The following is a 22694-nucleotide window of genomic DNA, read 5'->3' as shown; positions in this document are numbered from 1 at the left end:
TAATGTGCTCTTGTCAAAATCACCAATATGCTACCAGATTTTAAAACATATCTCTGTTCATAAGACACTATCATAAGACAATATTGCTTTCCTAGCATAGTTCAATTTAATGATACTTATAATGATAGTTACGGGCGCACTGTTATTGATTAGCTGAAGATTGCCTGATTAATAAAACATTTTATTGCATTGGTAACATTCATGAGCTACATTAAAGTGGAACTGTCTTCACAAATCCTATATTTTGTATTCATTATATCAGGGCTCGACAAATCCCAGGCGCCAGGTCGCCATGGCGACAGAGAATTTTGTCCTGGCGCCTAGGTTTTGTCAGCCTCTTACATCCAGAAAAAATTGTGGATGTAAGAGGCTGTCACCACACGGGGGCGCTGCTGTTGCTGTCTGCCCAGCAGTCTGGGCAGACAGCACAGCCACTCAGAGCCCGCCCCCGAGCCTGAGATCACTCCCACGGAGTGAGCCTGTAGGCTGAAAACGCGGTTGCTGCAAAACCAGCAAGCAATCGTGTTATCAGCTGCCACAGGCAGCTTCAGGGAAGGAGGTTGTGTGTTGATTGGGTCCCCTCACAAGTGTGGGGACCTGACCCAACATCCCCCAGCTGCCTGATCGCTCCATGAGAGCGACAGTGCAGCTTTAACCCCTTCAATCCTGGCTCCTAACTTTTTTACCTGGCGCCGAGATTCACAACAAATTTGTCAAGCCCTGCATTATATACTACTACTAATAAGAATTATATATACACAGTCGTGTGAAAAAGAAAGTACACCCTCTTTGGTTTTTATGGTTTTACATATCAGGACATAACAGGTCTAAAAGTTAGGTAAATTCAACCTCAGATGAACAACAACAGCATATGGTACACCCTGTCCTTATTTATTCAACATAAATAAAGCCCAAATGGAGAAGCCATGTGTGAAAAACTATGTACACTTTATGATTCAATAGCTCATTGTCAGGGTCCCGGGACCAAGCGGAGTAACTCACCTGAATACCCACTCGGTCCGAACACCAGGTCCCGCGCCGCATCCTCCGTCTCCAGCAACTTTATGTGTTCCCCCACACCACGGACGGGGAACACACTCGCGTAACGTCACGCCCCTGGGCGTGGTGTCTACTAGCGGGCTTTTCAAAAACTGAGCACTGAGACTCAGTGCTCAGTTATTGTGTTTGAGTAGACGTGCTTTCTTTTGCCATCCTTGGTTACCCTTTGTGTACCGGACCTGGCTATCCTGATTATGTTAACCTCTCCTGTACCAGACCCGGCTGTCCTGTTTTATCGTGCTGACTCTCACCCACATACCGGACTCAGTTGGGAGGTGCCAGTGCCTGCCCAGGCTTTACTATTGCTGCTGCCCCTCTTTCCTTTCTTACTAGAGAAATTCAGTCCTGTACCAAGTAGCTGGATATACATGTCTGCCCTTTGTTGCTGCTGAGTCTCATTCACCTATTTTACTCCGAGGGATCAATTCTTTTAACTTTTTTAATACTGGGGTAATTCAGTCCTGTACCAAGTGGCTGGATGTGTCTGCCTGCCTTTGCGTGTGTCTGTTGCTGCTGTCTCCTGTTTTAGTCTGGGGATTCGCTCCTACACCAAGGGGTGCATATGCCCACCCAGGCCACATGCTCTACTACTGCTGCTATTACTCATTATTTACCCTGGGTTGATCAATTTGTGTTGTTTATTTCCATCATTGGGAAAAATTCAGTGTTTTATTTCATGGCTAGATGTGTCTGCCTTTAGTTTCTGCTCTGTGTCCTGTCTCTACTGCCGATGCAGCTCAGTCTCCTTCCTTACTCTTCCTTACTTTCTTTTAATATTTCAAATTATGGGGGGGAATTTAGTCCTTGTGAGGGCTCGGGTAAGCAGGTCAGGTATGAGCCCAGCTGTGGGGGATATAAGAGGCTCTGTTTGTACCCCAGGATTCATAGTGATCGGTAACAAGGTACAGGCAAATTGAAACACACTAAAGGCTGGATGATGTTATGATACGGAGTAAGATGGTAAAACAGGTAAGTAGAAAACAGGACTGGTCTCAATAGGCAACATGTCTGGAAGATCCTCGGATAAAGTACTGGATACCTGGCAGGAAAGCCCTCGGACAGGGCACACATGGATGGGCAAGCCGGGTCAGAACCAATAGAACACAGGAGCAATACCTGGATATCACAAATAAGAGCCAAATCAGGAACGGAGAGCAAGGTCAAGACAAGCCGGGTCAAAACAATGTATCCAGGTTGAAATCCAACAGAACACTACTAGCAGTAGCACAGTACCAGAACACAGAGCAAATGCAGGAGCTGTATATATTGCAATGCAAAGGCCCAGAATGATGAAACCAACAGACATTTAAGAGAGAGGGTTGCACCTAGGTAAGGTACTTTTGATCTAACAGGTGACCTCTACAGACATGACAGGGTGGAATCCTGAATGTCCTGTACAATCTAGATATGTCTGTCTGCCAGTGCCTACCCTGTGCCCTGCCTCTGCTACTCAGCCTATTTCCTTTCTCTGGGGAATTGATAATTTTTCTTTTATCTAAAATTGGGGGACCTTTTGTCCTTTACAATCTGGATATGTCTGTCTGGCAGAGCTTGCCTATGCCCTGCGTCTGCTGCTGCTGCTCAGTCTCCTTCCTTATTCTGGGCAATCATTTCTTTTTTTCTAATATTGGGGGAAATTTAGTCCTGGATGTGTGTGTCTGGCTGTACCTGGCATATGTCTTGCCTCTCCAGCTGTGTATTTCCTTACTCTGAGGGATTAGTTTTTCTTTTTTATGATATTGGAGGAGATTCAGTCTTGTACTATATGGGTGAATCTGTCTGTCTGACCATGTTTGTCCTGTGCCCTGCTGCTGCTTTGTCACTTTTATCTATTTATCAAAGTGGTCCATTGGTAGGGCTGCTATTGCTGGGAGTAGTGGTCCTGCAATGAAAAAATTAGTCTGAATCTTCTTTTCCTAAACCGTGACGTGCTGCTGCTGTAGGTGAAAGATGAACCCAGAAGAGGGATTCATTTCTGCATAAAAAAGACATCCAAACAGTTGGGAAATTAAATTTGTCCAAAAACAAAGTTTTAAAAAGGAAAAAAATGTAAAAATAAATAAATATATATATATACAAATCCAAAAGGGAAGCACTCATCTGAACTAGCATTAATTATAATGGGGTGCTGCTGAAGACCAAAGCCATACACAATCTCTAAATCGGCGCACTCACATCAAATAGATTATAAACTCTAATAACTGTAGTCCTTGTTAAAGCTACTTAAAACACTTTTCTAAGATGACAAAATTGGAGTTTTAGCCACATCATATGGTCATATTATGCTACGCCCGCCACTATGCCGAAGTACTCTAATGTAGGTGATTTACTTTTAACACTAACCCAGCCCTCCATTACACAGGCAAAGGGTGTAAGGAGGCACAGGATGGTGTGTATCTCCAAAAGGATTTTTTAAAGAATTTTCACCTCAGTGTAACTGACCCCCTTCCCAAATGGAACAGGGTGAGGGAGAAGATATGGGATAGAGTCTATGGCTTCCATACTTTCATTTTTATTATAAATTACTCCCATGCCTCCAAGGTTTGTAGGTGGTGTTGTTTAATAGGTTTGAACCAGTTTCATATTTTGAAACAATTACATATAGTTAAGTTATTACATACAAATATATTGTTTTTCAAAAAATGTAATCATTTGGTTTTTTGTTTTGTTACACCTACACCATCTAAGGCATTCTACCTTTGGATGATGTGATCCTCAAAGGTACATGGGAACAGTACTTGTGCTTGATGAACATTATGAATGAATATGATATAATATGATATGAATGAACATCATATAGTAAAGAGAACGTGAATTAAAACATTTCTCCAATGTTGCATTGCCTTTGATGTGCATTCTCTTCTCTGTTTCTTGCTGCAGGTTACACAATTGGAATTATACTCATGGCCACATTAGTCACAGTTATAACCGGATTGTCGACATCAGCAATTGCCACCAATGGCTTTGTACGTGGAGGTAATTTCCCATTGATCTCTTGGTTTTCAAACTGAACATTCCCAAACTAATGTTTGACGGGAGGCCCTGTACCCCAACTGGGTACCTCCGTCAATAGCTGCTTCCTAGCTCTTACAAGAACTGTATACGGACACACTCCAGAGCACCGACTCTCCTGTCACCCAAATCACTAGCCGAAGCTGAATGCAGGGTGAAGTACACTATGGGGATGGGGGGAGGGTCAGACATTAAACAAATTAACTGAAACAATAACTTGTCACTCCCTGGTTGCATCCTGGCTGTCTGCCGGACATAATCCCCTCAGCAAGTGATGAGACAATACACTTCTGGGGGTAGCTGAAAACATGGGGAGACATAGAGATAAGTTATGACATACAATAAATAATTGCAAAACATCTGTGTTGGCTAAGTACAGGACCAATCCCAAATCAATATCAGCTCCACAGCCCTCAGAGCCTCTAATACTTAGGGAATATGGTTAAACCTTTACCGGGGGAAAATCAGTAGAAACTGACCCCCTGTACCTACACACAGAAGTCTTTACAAGGTCAGGGCCCATAGTCAATAGGGAGTAGGCTGGCTCTCAGGCATCTCCAGGGGCCCCAGTGATGGAGGGTTCTGTCACACACTGCAACAAATCTAAAGCAAAATGCTAAATAGATTACAACTACTAAAAGCATGGGTTTCAGGGCTCATGACCATTTAGGGCTTTTGTGTGCTTATGGATTCTTTATGAAATAACCTTGTTGCCCAGAAGGACAAACTATGACATGCTTAAAACAGTGGCCAGAGCGTATAAAGGTGTGATAGTTTGTTTTCTGTCTAATGACCTTGTCATCAGTGGGTGCTGGTAGATCTGCATGTTTGCATGCCTGATGGTGTGTTCATGTATTATTTTCTGTTGGTGTCAGTGCTGCAGAAGGGTTAGATGATTTGTTTTATTTTTTATTGAAGGTGGGGCCTATTACCTGATTTCCCGCAGTCTTGGTCCAGAATTTGGTGGCTCCATTGGTCTAATTTTTGCTTTTGCCAATGCAGTGGCAGTTGCCATGTACGCTGTGGGATTTGCAGAGACCGTCAGTGAATTGCTGTCTGTGAGTTTTATTGGTCTTAACCATGCACACATAAACAGAGCCAATACCACATATCAATACTGTATATTTAGCCAACTTTGTTACTCATAGCCATACCTAGGAACACTGTGTTAGAAGATTGCACCATGAAACGTATGCACGTAATCATTAAACGTAGATAACACACCTTCTCAGGAAAAAGTATTCAAGAAAAAATAAGTTCTTGTGATAAAACTAAATATTATAATGATCTTACAGAAAAACAAAAAATTACTATTATGTTCATCAAAAACAGGTACGGCAAACTAAGTTTGTCCCTAGCTACACCAACTCAATTATGACCCATTTGGAAAGAACAGTTAATCTATGGAGAACATGACTGGAAATCTAACTTAATAATCAATAATCATAGATGACATCTTTTTCATATGAAAGGGGTTAATAACCCAATACGAAGATTGGGTCCCCAATGGGGACTAAAGTTAATTATGAAGCATTAAGGGGACAATACATACTACAATATATTACAACTTAGTTCCTGCTAAAGTCAGAGGGCGTTCCCACTGAGGAAAACACCCATATTTAAAAGGGAAGGGTGGGGAGTGGGACGTGTCAAGACCTCGCTCTCAAGACCCGGATGATTCAGGTACTCCTGGAGTTCTCCAGGTCAAACCAGGAGAGTTCCCAGGTATGCCTATGATAACAGCTCAGTAGAATTCTTTGGGGTATTGCAAAGGTGAACTTCCGGAAGAACATTACATAATTAATTACCGTATTTGCTTGTATTGGATTGTTATCTACTGGGGATCTACCCAGAAGGAAACTTCATGGATCATTATTATTAAATAGAGGTCTCACTATAAGACCAAGATTCAGATCCCCGCAGCCCCGTAGGGGACCTGGATCCTCCTGTCTGGCAGCCGGTGGACTTCTGTGCGATGCGCGCAGACAATGTCTGCTGCTGTAGGCACTTGTGCGGAGTTTGTCTACGCGCATCGTGCAGACATTCACCGGCTACCAGAGAGGAGGATCCCCTGCAGCGGTGCAGGAGACCTGGATTCTCCTCTCTGGCAGCTGGTGAAGGAAATAAAAACAAAAAATGCCTTTTTCTCAATCATAGTTTTTATTAAATATGAAAAAATTGTTTACTAATAAAACTTTTTTCTTATAGGGTAGTCTTATATTCAGACTTTTTTTCCCTTAATATTAACATTTTTTAGGGGGGGTCATCTTATAATCAGGGTCATCTTATAATTGAGCAAACACGGTAGGTTGAAAAAAGACATATAGTCCATCAAGTTCAACCATGTCTTCTTTCAACCTATTATTAGTTGATTCTTAAGAAGACAAAGAAAAACTAATTCAGACAATAAAGAGAGGGAACCAGGGTGTAGGGGCATCATGACAGAGGTCAGGAATAGGATTACCTTGCCCATAGAGCTTGGAAGCATTTGGCCCATAGAGATATGGGCCGCTTTCAGGGTTAAGTGAACTTTTGTCATTGTAAGGGACACTGAGGATAATATATGTAGGTACAATTTTGGTTGGCTAGTTGTGAGTTTTGTGTGTGACAGCAGAAAACTTTATTTCTATTTACAACTTACCTTGGCAATGGAGGAGTTACTCCAGGAGCTTTGCACCAGAGCTGCATGTGAAAGTGAAGATTGGCTGCAGGAACAACGTAAAGCAGCGCTTCAGTGAAAGACGCCTGAGGCTCAAGAGGAGTTGACAGACGATGGGTGGCAGCGCTGGTAGAGCATCGGAAAAGGGAGATTGTGAAGATGGTGAGATGACGGACGTGTCACGCAGATGTAGCAGTTCCAGAAGTCCTCTGCTTTCCGAGAACAGGGTTGAACTTGGATTTCCAGGTCAGGTGGGGTTTGTGACGGTGTCAGCAGGAGCAGCAGATCTAGGGTATGAGATGAGTTCCATCGGCGTAAGATGCATCATTATGTCTGCAGCTAGGAGGCCGTTTCAGGAATTGTTCCCAGAAGAACTGGCAGCACAAGAAGCAAAAGAGGAATAGCACCAAGTAGGCCAGAGAAGGAGCCTGGGTCCAGAAGCAGGCCTGCAAGGTCACAAGTGGTGACGGCAAGTGGGCAACACATGAGGGGGGATTTTCTAGTCAGGACAGAGCCTGAAGTTCTTGCAGCTGTTTACACCTGAGCAGATGGGGCAGGTAGCCCAGGAGGTCATGTCCTCAGTATCTACCTCAGCAGCTGGCTGTGCAAGAGTGAGCATAATTCTTTCTTACCTATGTCCACTATTTTTGCTAATGGTTGGTCCCAGTAGGGGCTGCGCCAGGGCCGTCTTTAATGCGGGGCAAAAACCTGCAGCACCCACGGTGGGCCAGCCACAAGCAAGTTTTAAAGTGGCCATAAGACCGCACCATGCTGCCCAATGCCTTAGTGAGGCTCTTCGTCCCGCCCCTTTGAAGACGCGACATGCTGCTCAAGGGGACGGGCTCACACGCAACAGTTCTTGTGACAGGGAGAAGAACACGTCTCAGGGAAGAAAGCCAGCAAAAAAGTAAGTATTAAAAAAAATATATACAATTGAAACCACGTGACTGCACTTGTTCAAACCCAATCAGTGTGCAAAAATATATAAATAAATAAATACTACATAATAAATATGTTGTGCGGTGCTTGAGTCTCACATGAAAAATATAAAAAGAGAGACAAATATAGTGCAATATTTATTGAAACAATTGTGGGGTTTTGTTTCGTTGGTTGACTTGCAGCTCCATTTAGCAACTTAATTTCATTTATTTATATACTTTGCGCACCTATCACTAGTTGGGGTGATAGGTGGAAGGGGACCCGTATTCAAAGGGGGCTGCCTTGGGACAACAATTAAATACCAAAAAGGCGTGGCTGGGGGGTTTAAGTACACAACAGGGTGGTTGGGGCATCACATAAATCAATACATAAAGGGGTGGGTGGCTGGGGGCAATACACATGGGTACATTAACCAATACAAAAGGGAGCATCAATACACAAGGGAGGGCGGCTGGCTGGGGACATCACATAAATCAATACACAAGGGTGTTGGGGCATAAATGCACAAAGGGGGCTGGCCGGAGGCACAAATGCACATAGGGCAATACACAAGGGTGTGGGGGGAATACATTAAAACCAAAGGGGGGGGCTGGCTGGGGCATCAATACACAAGAGGGGAAACACTCAAAAAACAAACCAATGTGAAAGCATTTTTTATGCTTTGTGTAGATTAACTCGTACTGATGCGGGTGTCAGTGTGGCAGAGTTTGTCCTGGTGTGTGTGTGTTTGGGTGTCGAAATGGCAGAGCCTGTCCTCTTGTGTGTGCCGGTGTGGCAGAGCCTGTTCTGGTGTGTGTGTTTGGGTGTCGGTGTAGCAGAACGTGTCCTGGTGTGTGTGTTTCGTGTGTCCGTGTTGCAGAGCCTGTCCTGGTGTGTGTTTGGGTGTCTCAGTGGCAGAGCCTGTCCTGGTGTGTGTATGTTTGGCTGTCGGTGTGGCAGAGCCTCTCCTGGTGTGTGTGTTTTGGTGTCCGTGTAGCAGAGCCTGTCCTGGTGTGTGTTTGGTGTGTCGGTGTTGCAGAGCCTGTCCTGGTGTGCGTGTGTTTGGTGTGTCGGTGTTGCACAGCCTGTCTTGGTGTGTGTGTATTTGGTCATCTGTTTCCTGGCACTTTACTTACTGTAGGAATAAATAAAACTATTTAATTTTTACTAATCCAGAGATAAAACACCCTCCTGAATTTGTAGTCACTTCAGAGGACAAAACTTTCTAGGCCCAGAAGTCAGTGGGAGTAATTGTAAAGGTTTTGTATCATTTACTCTGTTTCAATCTGCATATTTTATTAAAAAATTATTAGTGGCACTAAATTGTGGCTTTAGGCATCCCGTGTATGATTACTTTTTTTAAAGTGCACTGATGGACTCCCAATCACATTACATCAATATGCGTTAGAAAATCAGGAAAAGATGTCAGTGTGGCAGAGCCTGTCCTGGTGTGTGTATTTGGGTGTCGGTGTGGCAGAGCCAAGGACAGATTCCTGAGGCATACAACGTAAGACCTATGTCAAGTTGGAAAATGTGCCATTTACAACCACCCTCTGTAATCTTTCTTTCAACTAGCTCCCTATCCAAGAACAAATATTTTTTCAATTCGATATGCTAAGTAACCCGTTGTGTGGCACGGTATCAAAAGCCTTTGCAAAATCTGTGTATATTATATCCACTGCATTACCTTGGTCTATATTGAAAATTAAGATTTTATTGAAAGCCAGTAAGTTAGTTTGACATGATGTATTACCCAAAAATCCATGTTGACTACCTAATAATAATATTAATAGTAATAATGTTGTTACCTAAAACAGAATCCTGGATTGCATCGCTTAACAATCCTTCAAACAATTCAGACCACTACACATGTTACACTTACTGGTCCTTAGTTTTCCAGCTCTGAACAGGACCCTTTCTTGAACAAAGACTATTTTTGCTATTCTCCAATCCAATGACACATTCAGTCAAAATTGAAAACATAAAATGGAAATATAAAGATTTCTGAGCTAAGTTCTTTAAGTACCTGAGGGTAAATCCCATTTGGTCCAGGCTACTTTTTGACTCCAGACTTCTTTTTCATCACCTGTGTAGTGAACTTCTAAAGATTATCTTTTAGATGTGCTTATTATTCTGTAATGTCTTCTTGGTTTTGACATTTGTAGGTTTTTGACCTCACTCAAGTTTATCCTTTGGTACTCAGTTTTCAGAGTGAAGCAGCAGTCATGGCAATCACCATTCCTGGAGGCACAGTCAATAAAGAACATAACTGTTATAGCCAAAAAAAAACTTCTATCTCAGGGTCTTCCATAGTCATCTCAAATCAAGGGTCCAGCCATAGATAAGTGTCTGTTACATAGATGTACACACCATACGTTTGAAATTAATGAATTCTCTTTAACAAGTGCTTATATATTATCTTCTCTCCCTGTTCTAGGATCACAGTATTATCATAGTTGAAAGAACCCATGATATTCGAATTATTGGTTCACTTACGGTGGTGCTGCTTTTGGGAATTTCTGCAGCTGGAATGGAGTGGGAAACAAAGGTATGGGCAGGGATAATCTTATGTTCGCTCTTGTTCAGTAGAATAACCCGTATTCAAATTGAAAGAGTGAATAAGAAACTTAAGTATAAGGATGGAGGAATGTGCCACCCCAAATGGCAAAAAGTTCAGAATGAAGAAGGGAAAATAATTGTAAAAGGAAATATATTCTGGCTTATTGTGACATAGGTCACCTAGGTCTGTGGTGGCAGATCCCATTGGCTACCTGGCCTCCCTTTATGCTCCATAGCCCTCACTGGGCCAATTGGTAAGTTTAAAAGATCTTGTTTTGTACTGTGGGATGTTATATCCTGGTGCACTAGATGAAAAAGACCTGGTGGAGCAGGTACACCATGGCTCTGTAGGTCTGAGGGTATGGATGGTGTGGTGCCCTGGGTCATGCCTAAGGTAACAGCTCCCATCAATACATCACTGGGTAGAGCCACACACCCAAGATATGTGTGTGTAATATGCATTTTTAGACCACTCTATTAGATAAATTAACATAATCTTAATAAGCTGTTAATGTTATTTATACTTTATATCATAGGCTCAAATCACACTGCTTGGGATCCTGCTTGCTGCTTTAGGAAACTTTTTTATTGGTACCTTTATACCTGCTAATGAGGACAAGAAATCAAAAGGATTCTTTAACTATAAAGGCATGTATTATGTAGTTTCTTGTTTAATTGTAAATGAGACTTTGTTTAAAGTTCCCACTAAAATTTAAATTCTAGATCAGTGTTGTCCTACTCCAGTCCTGAAAGACCCAGTAGCCATTTGCTCAGGGCTCTGCATACATGTATAAAGTGGACATAGAGGGAAAAGCAATCTTTTTTAACCTTATTTGCTTACCTCTACCCAGAAACTCTGATTTCTGAGGCAAAAACAAGCATTCTGGCTTTTCTGGTTTGCGTTGCTTACTGTTTAGTAATGCCTCTGCTTCCCCATTGCTTTAAAATAATTATTGGTCATTACTGAATATCTGTTATTGTTCTAGTATGTATTTGTATAATGTTATCATATCCCCTCTAAGATGCTTTTTTATAACGTAAACAAATGAAATGTGTCCTTTTTTCATTAAAGTATTCCATTCCTCTTACTACCGTATTTGCTCGATTATAAGACGACCCTGATTATAAGACGACCCCCCAAAATCTGAATATTAACTTAGGAAACAAAGGAAAAGCCTGAATATAAGACGACCCCAAAGGAAAAAAGTTTTACCAGTAAATGTTAATTCATGTAAACTATTTTTTTTAATAAAAGCTATGATTGAGAAAAAGATTTTTTTTGTTTTTATTTCTTGTATTTTCCAACCTGTCCCCCAGTTACGCACATCTGCCCCCAGGCTTGCCACTCCAATATGGCACTGTGGCCCATGATATGCCTTTTAACCCTCTATATGCCACTGTGCCCCATGGTATGCCTTTTGACCCCCTATGTGCCACTCTGCGTCCAGAAATGCCTTATACCCCTATATCCCATTCTGGCATTTAGGGGGTTAAAATGCATATTATGGGGCAGAGTGGCATATAGGGAGGTATAAGGCATTTCAGGAGGCAGAGTGGCATTAAGGGAGTTAAAAGGCATTGTACAGAGCACTCTGCCTCCAGAAATGCCTTATACCACTATATGCCACTCTGCCATTTAGGGAGGTATAAGGCATTTCAGGAGGCAGAGTGCTCTATTAAATGCCCCCTTAACGCCACTCCAGAAATGCCCTATGCCCCCATTTAACACACACACACACCCTATACCCCCATTTAACTAACTAACACACACACACACACACACACACACTCTCTCCCCCCCCTTCCCCCGCTCTCCCCCATCTCTTACCGGTGCTTCCAGCCGGGGCAGCGGGTTGACGTCGCCTTCTGCTGCAGCCGGAAGGAGGTGGAGTTGGCAGCGGGGGTTTGTATGCGTCCGTCGCGTATACTTTCCCCGGCTGTCAGAGATCAGAGTTCCCCGCACCGGTGCGGGGAACTCTGATCTCTGACAGTCGGGGAAGGTCTATGCGACGGACGCAGACAACCCCCGCTGCTAGCCACACCTCCTTCCGGCTGCAGCGGACGTTGTCTACGCGCATCGCGTAGACGTCAACCCGCTGCCCCGGCAACACAGCAGGAAGCACCGGTAAGTGTGTGTATGATGGGGGGGGGGGGAGTCGGGTGAGACAGGAGGATCCAGGTCCCCTGCAGCGGTGCGGGGGATCTGGATCTTAGTCTCCTAATCAGACCTCTATTTGAGGTCTGATTAGAAGACGACCCCGATTAGAAGACGAGGGGTATTTTTCAGAGCATTTGCTCTGAAAAAAACCTCGTCTTATAATCGAGCAAATACGGTAAACTGTTCCTTTAAATCAATTGAAAATGGTGCAATAACTATTATTGTGCATCTGAGATGCAAATCATTTTTCCACTATAAAGCTTTATTCTCCATACATTAGGCATGGTAAATATCAAAAGATTAGGGCTGCAACTAACGATTATTTCCATAATCGATTAGTTGGCCGATTATTTGTTCGATTAATCGGATAAAAAAATTTAATTTTTCATTTATTTCAAATAATTTAATAAATGGCAGAATAAAAAAACTTTGATAAAAATGCATTTCTTGTTTTTATTTCCCAACCTGCCCCCCCCAGTTATGCACATTTGAGCCCAGGCTTGCCACACTGCCTCCCAGATATGCCACATACCACCAGATATGTCACATACCCCCAGATATGCCACACTGCCTGCCAGACATGCCACACTGCCTTCCAGACATGCCACTCTGCCCTCCCCACATATGCCTTATATACCCTATATGCCTTATACCCCCAGATATGTCACTCCATCCTCCCCAGGTACACCGTATACCCCCATTATATGCCGTAGTGCACTCATAGATTTGCAGACTCGTTCACAGACACAATACTTTTATAAATCAATACACTGTTAATCTTCACTGCCCCATGATTTAGATTCCCCTCAGTTTGCCCCCCTTTACCTCTAACTGCACCTTAAGTTAACCTTATTAAATTAATTAAATTAACCCTCAGTCCTCAGCATTAAATTAACCCTGAAGAGAAGACCCCATAATCCACAATTGCCCCTAACTTAACCCTGAAGACCCCATCAACCACAACTGCCCCTAAATTAACCCTGAAGACCCCATCAACCACAACTGCCCCTAAATTAACCCTAAACACGCCATCAACCACAACTGCCCCTAAATTAACCCTAAACACTCCATCAACCACAGCTGCCCCTAAATTAACTCTGAAGACCGCATCAACCACAACTGCCCCTAAATTAACCCTAAACACCCCATTAACTAGTACTGCCCCTAAATGAACCCTAAACACCCCATTAACTATAACGGCCCCTAAATTAACCCTAAACACCCCAGCAACCACAACTGCCCCTAAATTAACCCTGGAAACCCCATTAACCATAACTGCCCCTAAATTAACGCCCACTTCCCCCAGCTTTCAGCAGCCCAAATATGAATTTTTTACTCACCGTTAGATGAGTTTCTGAGCCATGTGAATGCTATAGAAAACTGTTGATTGGCCCCGCCCCTTTCCTCCCTGTCCCTCCTTGCAGTCAATCGGCAGTGACTGCAGGGAGGGACTGGTAAGTAGTAACTGCTGTGAGTCACAAACAGATTATAAAACGAGGGGTGTTTGGCAACGATTTGCATTATCGATTATTATCGATTTTATCAATTAGTTGTTGCAGCCCTACAAAAGATCATTGCTTGTTCACGGGAAGAATAATAGACCGTAATAGAGAAAATCAGACTACTAGTTGCTCATCCAAAAGTGTTCCCAGATGTGATTTTTCAGATTTGAGACATATATATAAACTCACTGGCCACTTTATTAAGTACACCTTGCTTGTACCAGGTTGGAGCCCCTTCGTGACATACTATTGCTGGAAACATTCCTCAGAGATTTTGGTCCAAATTGACATGAGGGCATCACGCAGTTGGTGCCGTTTTGTCGGCTGCACATCCTTGATGTGAATCTCCCATTCCACCACATCCCGAAGGTGCTCTATTGGATTGAGATCTGGTGACTGTGTAGTGGTACCCGATGTGGTCTTCTGCTGCTGTAGCCCATCTGCTTCAAGGTTCAACATGTTGTGTGTTTAGAAATGGTATTTTGCATACCTTGGTTGTACCAAGTGGTTATTTGAGTTGCCATTCTGTCATCTGTAACCAGTCTGCCCATTCTCCTCTGATCTCTGACATCAACAAGACATTTTCATCCACACAACTGCCGCTCACTAGATATTTTCTCTTTTGCGGACCATTCTTTCTAAACCCTAGAGATGGTTGTGCGTAAAAATTCAACTAGATTAGCAGTTTCTGAAATACTCTGACCAGTCCGTCTGGCACCATCAACCATGCCACTTTCTTCCCCATTCTGATGCTCGGTTTCAACTTCAGCAAGTTGTCTTGACCATGTCTACATGCCTAAATGCATTAAGTTGCCTCCATGTGATTGGCTGATTAGCTATTTATGTTATCAAACAATTGGTACCTAATAAAGTGGCCAGTGAGTGTATGAGGAATACAAAAAGCACCAAATAGTGGTGAAAATCCTGCCAGGAGACGATACCATTGGATTTGTATGGGCCGATACATTTATCACATACTTAGGTATCAAAATACCCAAAAACATCAACTCACTATGCACCCTAAACAAGGAAACAATTAACACAGAATTCAACTTATTTCTCTGGATAAACCTGAGTAAGCTACTGAACAAACAAATGATGCTGGGACTGAATGTCCCAGGCATCAAGATGTGTGCTGATATATGCTATTGACTTGATCAATAACAACACAACCTGATGAACAATTTCACACTATTTAATACTACAAATCTTCTACTTACACATCAGAGAGAACCCCATTTTTTACTCCATCATTAATTCTTGAAAGCTGACAAGAACTGGCCAGTGGCTGCATTGGTAGTATACAACAAACCTCACATTCCTAGCCAACCCAGATTTTCGAGAAGGTACACCTGACTCGACATATCACAACTACTAGACTGCGCTTAAAGAGCTGTCAGACAAAGGTCCCAAGATGTGGATGTTACTACCACATTAGTATGCCATGGTTTGCATTTCTTAAGGCACAGAGCCGTACAATGTCAGTAATAGTGTACTTTACGAATCGAAATTGGTTTAATGATTTGGATAACTTACTTGCTTACATATTGAACAGAGCATCTTCCTCCCATACTCTTAAGTCAACTATAACAAATTATACATACACCAAGCGGTCCGCCTGGAGTGAGGCCAGAGGCTGTCCACTGGGCTGGGAATTCCCAATATATTGAAGGCTTTCCTGGCAGGCTGTTCTCCCTATGGCATCTAATGCAGAAATAACATATAAGATTGCGCATAACACCTATATATCCCCAATCAAGTTATTCAAGAAGGGCATTGACACCAAATCCAACTGTCCGAAATCCTGCCAACCAAACGCGGGCATAATGCATGGACTTTGGTCCGGCCCGAACATTAAATGTTTTTGATGACAGGTCCGGGCATACCTCAAGTTGGCAAAGATCTGTGACCTTCAGCCATCACCAGAAATGGTGAAATAACACAAGGCAGGGCAGTGAGGAAACTAGAACAAATTATGGTAGTGGTAGCCAAGAATACATTATTAGTATGGATGAGATCCACAGACCCTTGTTCTGAATAAAATGGATTAACTTGTTAACTCAAATGAGGGTGTCTCTTAACACCTGGAGAAATAGTTTAAATCTTAGATACAAATTGGAAACCAAATCAGAGCCACCTTTCAACACTCGGAAAGATATGGGTTGTAGCTTCTACGGGGAAGACAACTGATCAAGCAATGAGGGTGCTTCTTAACACCTGGAGAAATAGTTTAAATCTGATGGCAGACCAAGCTGGTAGTCGCACCAATTTACTTGATTGTAAAGTGTTTAGGTTTAAAGCTATAGTTACTGATTAAGATTATGCCCACAAGTATGGTGTATGTAACCTTGCATTATGTGAAAATCAATAAAATGTTCAACTCTAAAAAAAAATGTAGATGCTTTATAATACTATGGCTGACAGTATAATTTCAATTGTTTCCCCACAGCTGCCATCTTTATTGAAAACTGGGGACCTGATTTCCGTGATGGTGAAAATTTCTTCTCCATTTTTTCAATTTTCTTCCCAGCGGCTACTGGGATTCTTGCAGGAGCTAATATATCTGGAGACCTGGAGGTGACTGAATAATGAATATGTAAAAAAATAGCAATAATCAAGAGAAAAGTTGGCAAAAAATGTAGATAAGAAGTAACACCATTTGTCTTAGTTTGTGTTAATTTTATATAGTTTTTTTTAAAAATCGGCACATTTAACTTAATATGTAGATGTTAAATGCATTTTTTTCAGTATTCTTTTCAGATCTTTTTGCAAATCATGCTATCTCATCTAAAGTGTGCGATTGTGCTAATATTTTCCTGCAAGGCATGTACTTCTTGTGCTTGGCCTGTTCTCATAAATCATTTATAACGTTTCCATCAATTGTTTTATTCTTTATAACAACTCTACTTTTACAGTATGCCTTTTAGATAGATCTTCATACTGACAACTTAAAACACATACTATTTATTAATAAACAGTATCTTAGAAAAATGCCAAGCATCCCTATTTACTATTGACTTTTAGATGATCTACTAATCAAAAGATTCTTTCATGTTTTAAGGATCCACAGTCTTCTATTCCAAAAGGAACACTGCTGGCTATCCTAATAACAACTGCAACCTACCTGGCAGTGGCAGTTGCCTCAGGTATTTTAACAGAATTTAAAAAAAACACTGAAAACATGAAATGGCTAATTAATGTTTTCATCTGAGTGCAACATTGAAATGGTGTAGGTGCTAGAATTAAAGTGAAGCCCAGCATTGACATAAGGTTGGTTCCTGGCCAAACATTTAAATGTGGTGCATGAAAATCAGTGGGATGTTCAATTCTGATTGCTCTACATTTAGCACCCTAAACTTTTTATCAATATGTTGTACCTCCTTGTAGCAGGGTGAACATATTGACCATTTTGTTCCAGGACACATATAACCTTCACACGTTGCTGACCAGCCCACTTAAAGCTTTGCCCTGCATGTGGAATGTATACAATCACATAAGGGAATCATATAGCCATTTAGTTTACACATCCCAAACACTGTGGTGCAACATTTACATGTGCTGGATAGTAGACTTGTGCATTCGGATTAGTACAAATCACAAATTTGCACTATGAATTGCTAAATGTCAATCCCAGTTAATCAGCCCTGGCTCCCAGAGTTAAATCTGTCAAATATCTTTCAAGAAATATACTCACATTTACGATGCATTAGGAAGGGCAGGCCAACCCTTCCTGCAGTAGACGCTATTATTGGCAGATTGTAATGCTATACTATGAGGAATATTAAATATTCAGTTCCACTCCAAACAATCTCAGTCTCCTCATTTAGTAAATAAACTCCTTAGTGTCACTTTCTGATTTGTACCTGTTGTCTTCTTCCTTTCACCCCTGTTATATGATAAGCTGCCTCCATTGTCAGAGAGGCTACAGGGAACATATCAGATGCCCTTTCTTTTTCGAGCAATGGATGCAAGGCTGCAGCCTGTACTGTTGGCTTTAATTTTTCATCTTGTGTGGACAACCATTGTCAATATGGGCTGCTAAACAACTTTCAGGTGAGAGTATTTCACCAGTTTGCTACCTATTTTCCTGCATACAGTGTTAAAGCCTAAGGCCTGTGATCATTGCTGTCTAGCACTTGGGTTACTTATCACAGTTTTTCCTATGTTTATTCACTGCTGTGGAATAATAATGTATTATTGTTGGGTTTCATTATTTTGAAAATATTACTTTTTGCACCCTCATGCTTTATATTGTAATCGTCTTTTGCTCATCCATATTAGCAATATTTGTGTTCTTCAAAACTAATTTCAGAGCTGAAAGCATGTTCTCTAGAAGTAATGTCCATACTGAAGCTCAATATCAGTACAGATAAGGAAGTATGACTGCAGTCAACAATAACTTGTGTCTTAGTGTATGAAAACAATTAGCATGATATTCCTTGACAATAGCAGGAGTAACTGCAAATGTTTTTTTTAAATAGGCTCACAAATAGCTTCTAGACTGGACACACAGTGACAAAGATTCATTAATAATTGCTTGTCTTTTTTCTTAGGTGATGGCCATGTTTTCAGGATTTCCTCCTCTCATTACAGCTGGCATCTTTGCTGCAACTCTCTCCTCTGCTCTGGCTTCTCTTGTCAGTGCTCCAAAAGTTTTCCAGGTAACATGAGCTTTCTCTTGGGGGACGCGGCAAGGACTGATGTCAGGGGGCGGTCCTGTGATGTCAGTGCGAGGTCCTCCTGACATCAGTGGGAGTTCCCGCTGATGTCGGGAGCGCTCCCGATGACGTCAGGGTGAGTTCCCGCTGACGTCGGGGGCTTCCCGGCTGACATCGGGTGCATTCCCGCTGCACGGGGAGCGGGGCGTGTCAAGACAGCGCTCCCGCGACCCGGAGGATTTGGGTCTTGACCCGGAGAATTCCCAGGTATGATGATAGTTTATTAAAGGGGTCTTGAAAACTTACCTTTATCTTCTGAACCAACCCAGAGCACTCAACATACCTCTGCCATAGAATATTTTCAAACATACAGATGACTGTAGAGATACAAAATAAGCACCAGGGGACAGAAATAAACCCTCCTGCTTGTCTGTGCAGTTATTTTCGGTGCTTCTACACTGATACTCCCTAGTAAAACAAAATAATACACTGAAACAGATTATAAAAGTATGCAAATTCCAGAGGCAGACTAGAGCTCCAGATGTATATATGCCTCTTTATATGCATGGTGGTCACCCTAAAAGCATTTGGATTTCAAGAGATTTTAGGCCTTGGAAGCAAAATAAAATACCTTCACAATATGCACATAAAGATGTAAGTTGTAGCGCAATCACTTAAGGAAAGATTACAGAAAAATTGTCAGGAAAGTTGTTTTTTCAATTGCCTCCTTTTGAAGGGCTGGCACTGGCAGGTTTATCGAGTAAGTGTGTCATTTGTGTGTGATTAATAATTTAATGGGTCAGGAGATTTTGAAAAAGTTTTAGTGATTTAAGATCATGAAGATAGCAAGACATCAGCCAGACACAAAATATATTTTCAACTAGCCATAAATACCTGTTTAATGTCAAATAGATGGTGGTGTTGGAGGAGGTCTGGTACATTCAAGGACTTTATGGAGAAATTGTCCACCAAAGGTTTCAAAAAACAAAATTCATATAAAATGACGTAAATTCCACCAGTATCAGCAACACGTTTATGAACCACATGTATTCTCATGTGTATAACCAAATTGTCCTCCCCCAGTATCGCCAATTGCTATAGAGTCTTAACATTGGTTATTTTTCCATTTATCAGACCAGTGCCATGGTTTCATAACTGTATGTTATTTACATTTTTATGTTTATTGTGTAAATTGAATAAATAATTACAAAAAATTTAATTTAGTACATTTTAAACTAAACAATGCATTCATCTTTAGGCCTTGTGCAAGGACAATATTTACACGGGGCTGCAGTACTTTGCTGAGGGATATGGTCAGAGGAAAGAGCCTATTCGAGGTTACATACTAACATTCTTCATTGCTCTTGGTTTTATTCTTATTGGTAAGTCTGAGCCTCCAAATAGCTTGACTAGAAAAGGATCAGTTGGCATGGTGAGGATCAATTAGGCAATCAGTAACATAAATGAGTAACTATTGACTATGACTATTACCAAAAGATGCAGAAATTTGGTGAGACATTGTAAATTGCTATGAATGACCAGAATACTGAATAATATGGTGAAGGAGGTTGGTGAGTTGGAACTCTAACCAAGTTGGGAAGTTAACAAATGTTGGACTGGAATAGAGAAGCTCATGTGCAACTTTGCGTAAAACCATTTTTGTTTGTATGATTAAAATTGTTATAGGACTTTATCACATAACCTTAGGCATAGTAGGTCTTATTTATTAAGGTGCATATATTAGTGAAGTGTGTGTATGATTTTTAATTTGAAACTTGTTGTAGTCATTTACTGGACCGGTACTTCTCAAAGCTATAGAGCCGCAGCAAGCTGGCATATGATTGGGGTAAGGGTTCCCTGGCCCAGGTCAGTAAGTAAATAGCAATAGTAACTCAGCATAGTTTCAAGATCTAGATAGCACTGCTCCCTCAGTGATTCTTGACATGAGCAGGGCAAGTGTGAAAAATAGCCTATTAGCATGTAGGGGTTAGCTAGGATGCTATATCTGTTTCTATGAGGTTAACTGATGATGTCCTTTAACATGGTATGATGTAAGTTTAACCCCTTGACAATAATTTACATGCCAGGCACATCACGAAATGCATCCCTTTAACGTCAATTGACACGCCTGGCACAATCACTTTCGCTCAGCTGGTGTTGGTGGAATGCCTCGACAATGCAGGGTCCTGTTCCAAAAATAATTTTAAAAAATGTTTATTTTTATGAACAAGTTCTAAAATTGTCACTATATCTTGCCAAACAAAATGAATACCAGCATTTGAAATACCCTGGGATATCTAGTTTTAAAAAAAATATATGGTTTGGTTGGGGTTAATTAAGTTGGTTGACTTTGAAAATGTCCCAAATAGGACATGGGCACAGATTTAAAAAAATAGTTTAAAAATAGCAGTAGGTTACTTGTACTCATTGCCCTATAACTTGCAAAAAACATAAAAACTTTGAGTATTTCTAAACTCATTTTTCATTAACTTTTGTAGATGAGTAATAGGTTTTCCAAATAAAAGGCCGAAAAAAGTGTTTTTATAGTAAATAAGATGATATGATCAAAATGGGTATCTAAAGAAAACCTTTCTTGTCCTGAAAAAGAAACCAAACAATATATCATTTGTGGGTACAGAAAAGGTACAGAATCAAGAAAATTACAGCAAAACACAAACACCACAGAAATATAAAAACAGCCATTGTCATGAAGGTGACAAAAAAACCTGTTTTGTTTCAAGGAGGTTAAACAAGTAAATTATTTTTTTTCTCAATCACAGCACTGTTTTAACTGAACACTAGACAAGATAAGATGAGCTTTGTGTGAGAATATTATTTCCTCAGTATAGCAGGTATATCACATTGCATACAGACATCACAGTCATAATCTGAGACCATTTAACTGCATGCGTATGGCTTAAACAATTCTTATACAGTAAGACTGTTTGGATAAAGAATGGTTGTGTTATAATTTTATTTTTGTTGCTTTGAAGGAGAGATGTTAAGTCTCAACATTTTGCTGGCATTCTGGTGAGAGTGGAGTACCTTCGTTATTTCAGTGAAGTGTTCTTTCTGTTGGTATCTATTCAATGTTTCTCATAGTGGCGTTTTTGTTTCTCTGCTTACTATTAAGAACACTATTAATTGTAATGATAACATTATTAACAAACATAAATTTTATTTTGTGTCCTTCAAGATTCACCTTCCAATGAGTAGCCACAACTTTCTTGTAACAATAGAATGAGCACTATATAATTGAAAGAAAGTATGGCAGTTGATGTAATGTTGCAGTATTTTAATATTTAAATCCCTTTTACCCTTTATGTTTTCCCAGGTGAATTGAACACTATTGCACCAGTCATCTCTAATTTCTTCTTGGCTTCATATGCCCTCATCAACTTCTCCTGTTTCCATGCCTCTTTGGCGAAGTCGCCAGGTATATTTTAATTAATGCTGAATTCACAAAATGACATAAAGGCAGAATACAATATAAGTCACACTTTTTTCATCATCAGCTCTACTGTCATACCCAACCCTATGCAATACCTAGGAGTCTACAAGTGTATTTTCACAGATAAAAATGAACAGTTAATGCCAATGTATCATTCAGGAAAGTAGTAAAGCTGATAATTAAGCAGTATTAGCAGTTCTTATGTTCAAATGTTACTATACTCTCCCACTTCTAACTATCTACCCCCTCTCCCCACTTCTCACTATCTACCCCCTCTCCCCACTTCTCACTATCTACCCCCTCTCCTCACTTCTCACTATCTACCCCATCTCCCCACTTCTCACTATCTACCCCCACTTCTAACTATCTACCTCCTCTGAGGGTCAGTTGTCTTATGGAAGATACCATATTGTCAGCAAAAGAGATTTACAAGTAAATAAAGGTTTTGCATCTACTTTTCTTTAAGTTAGCACTAACCGCTCTAATTCTACTACAGGCTTATAATAATAAGAATACAAACTAATAAAACATATATATATGATGAGCTCTGTGGGAGTTCCCGCTGACGTTTGTGGGTGTTCCCGCCGACGTCTGTGGGAGTTCCCGCTGGCATCAGTGGAAAACACCCCCATTTAAAGGGCAAATGTCAAGACACCGCTCCCGGGACCCGGAGTTCCCAGGTATGCCCATTACTAATAAGATGTAGTGATTTTTGTTT

The 22694-nt window shown here is 41.1% G+C and overlaps 1 protein-coding gene across 1 annotated transcript in view; it reads left to right on the top strand.

Moving 5' to 3' along the window:
- Window positions 1-22694, top strand: part of LOC149286989 (solute carrier family 12 member 2-like) — an 82016-nt gene that overhangs the window by 28099 nt on the left and 31223 nt on the right. The window contains exons 4-13 of the mRNA XM_089493587.1: window positions 3940-4035; window positions 4990-5129; window positions 10086-10196; window positions 10744-10855; window positions 16317-16444; window positions 16929-17013; window positions 17769-17920; window positions 18421-18528; window positions 19784-19907; window positions 21860-21961. Coding sequence (XP_089349713.1) covers window positions 3940-4035; window positions 4990-5129; window positions 10086-10196; window positions 10744-10855; window positions 16317-16444; window positions 16929-17013; window positions 17769-17920; window positions 18421-18528; window positions 19784-19907; window positions 21860-21961 — 1158 coding nt within the window. The remainder of the gene's footprint in view (window positions 1-3939; window positions 4036-4989; window positions 5130-10085; window positions 10197-10743; window positions 10856-16316; window positions 16445-16928; window positions 17014-17768; window positions 17921-18420; window positions 18529-19783; window positions 19908-21859; window positions 21962-22694) is intronic.

Source organism: Sceloporus occidentalis, unplaced genomic scaffold (genome assembly GCF_023333645.1).
Source record: "Sceloporus occidentalis isolate IW3139 unplaced genomic scaffold, rSceOcc1.0.p SCAF_65, whole genome shotgun sequence".
Classification (NCBI taxonomy): Eukaryota; Metazoa; Chordata; class Lepidosauria; order Squamata; family Phrynosomatidae; genus Sceloporus; species Sceloporus occidentalis.
This window is presented reverse-complemented; position numbering and strand designations above follow the sequence as displayed.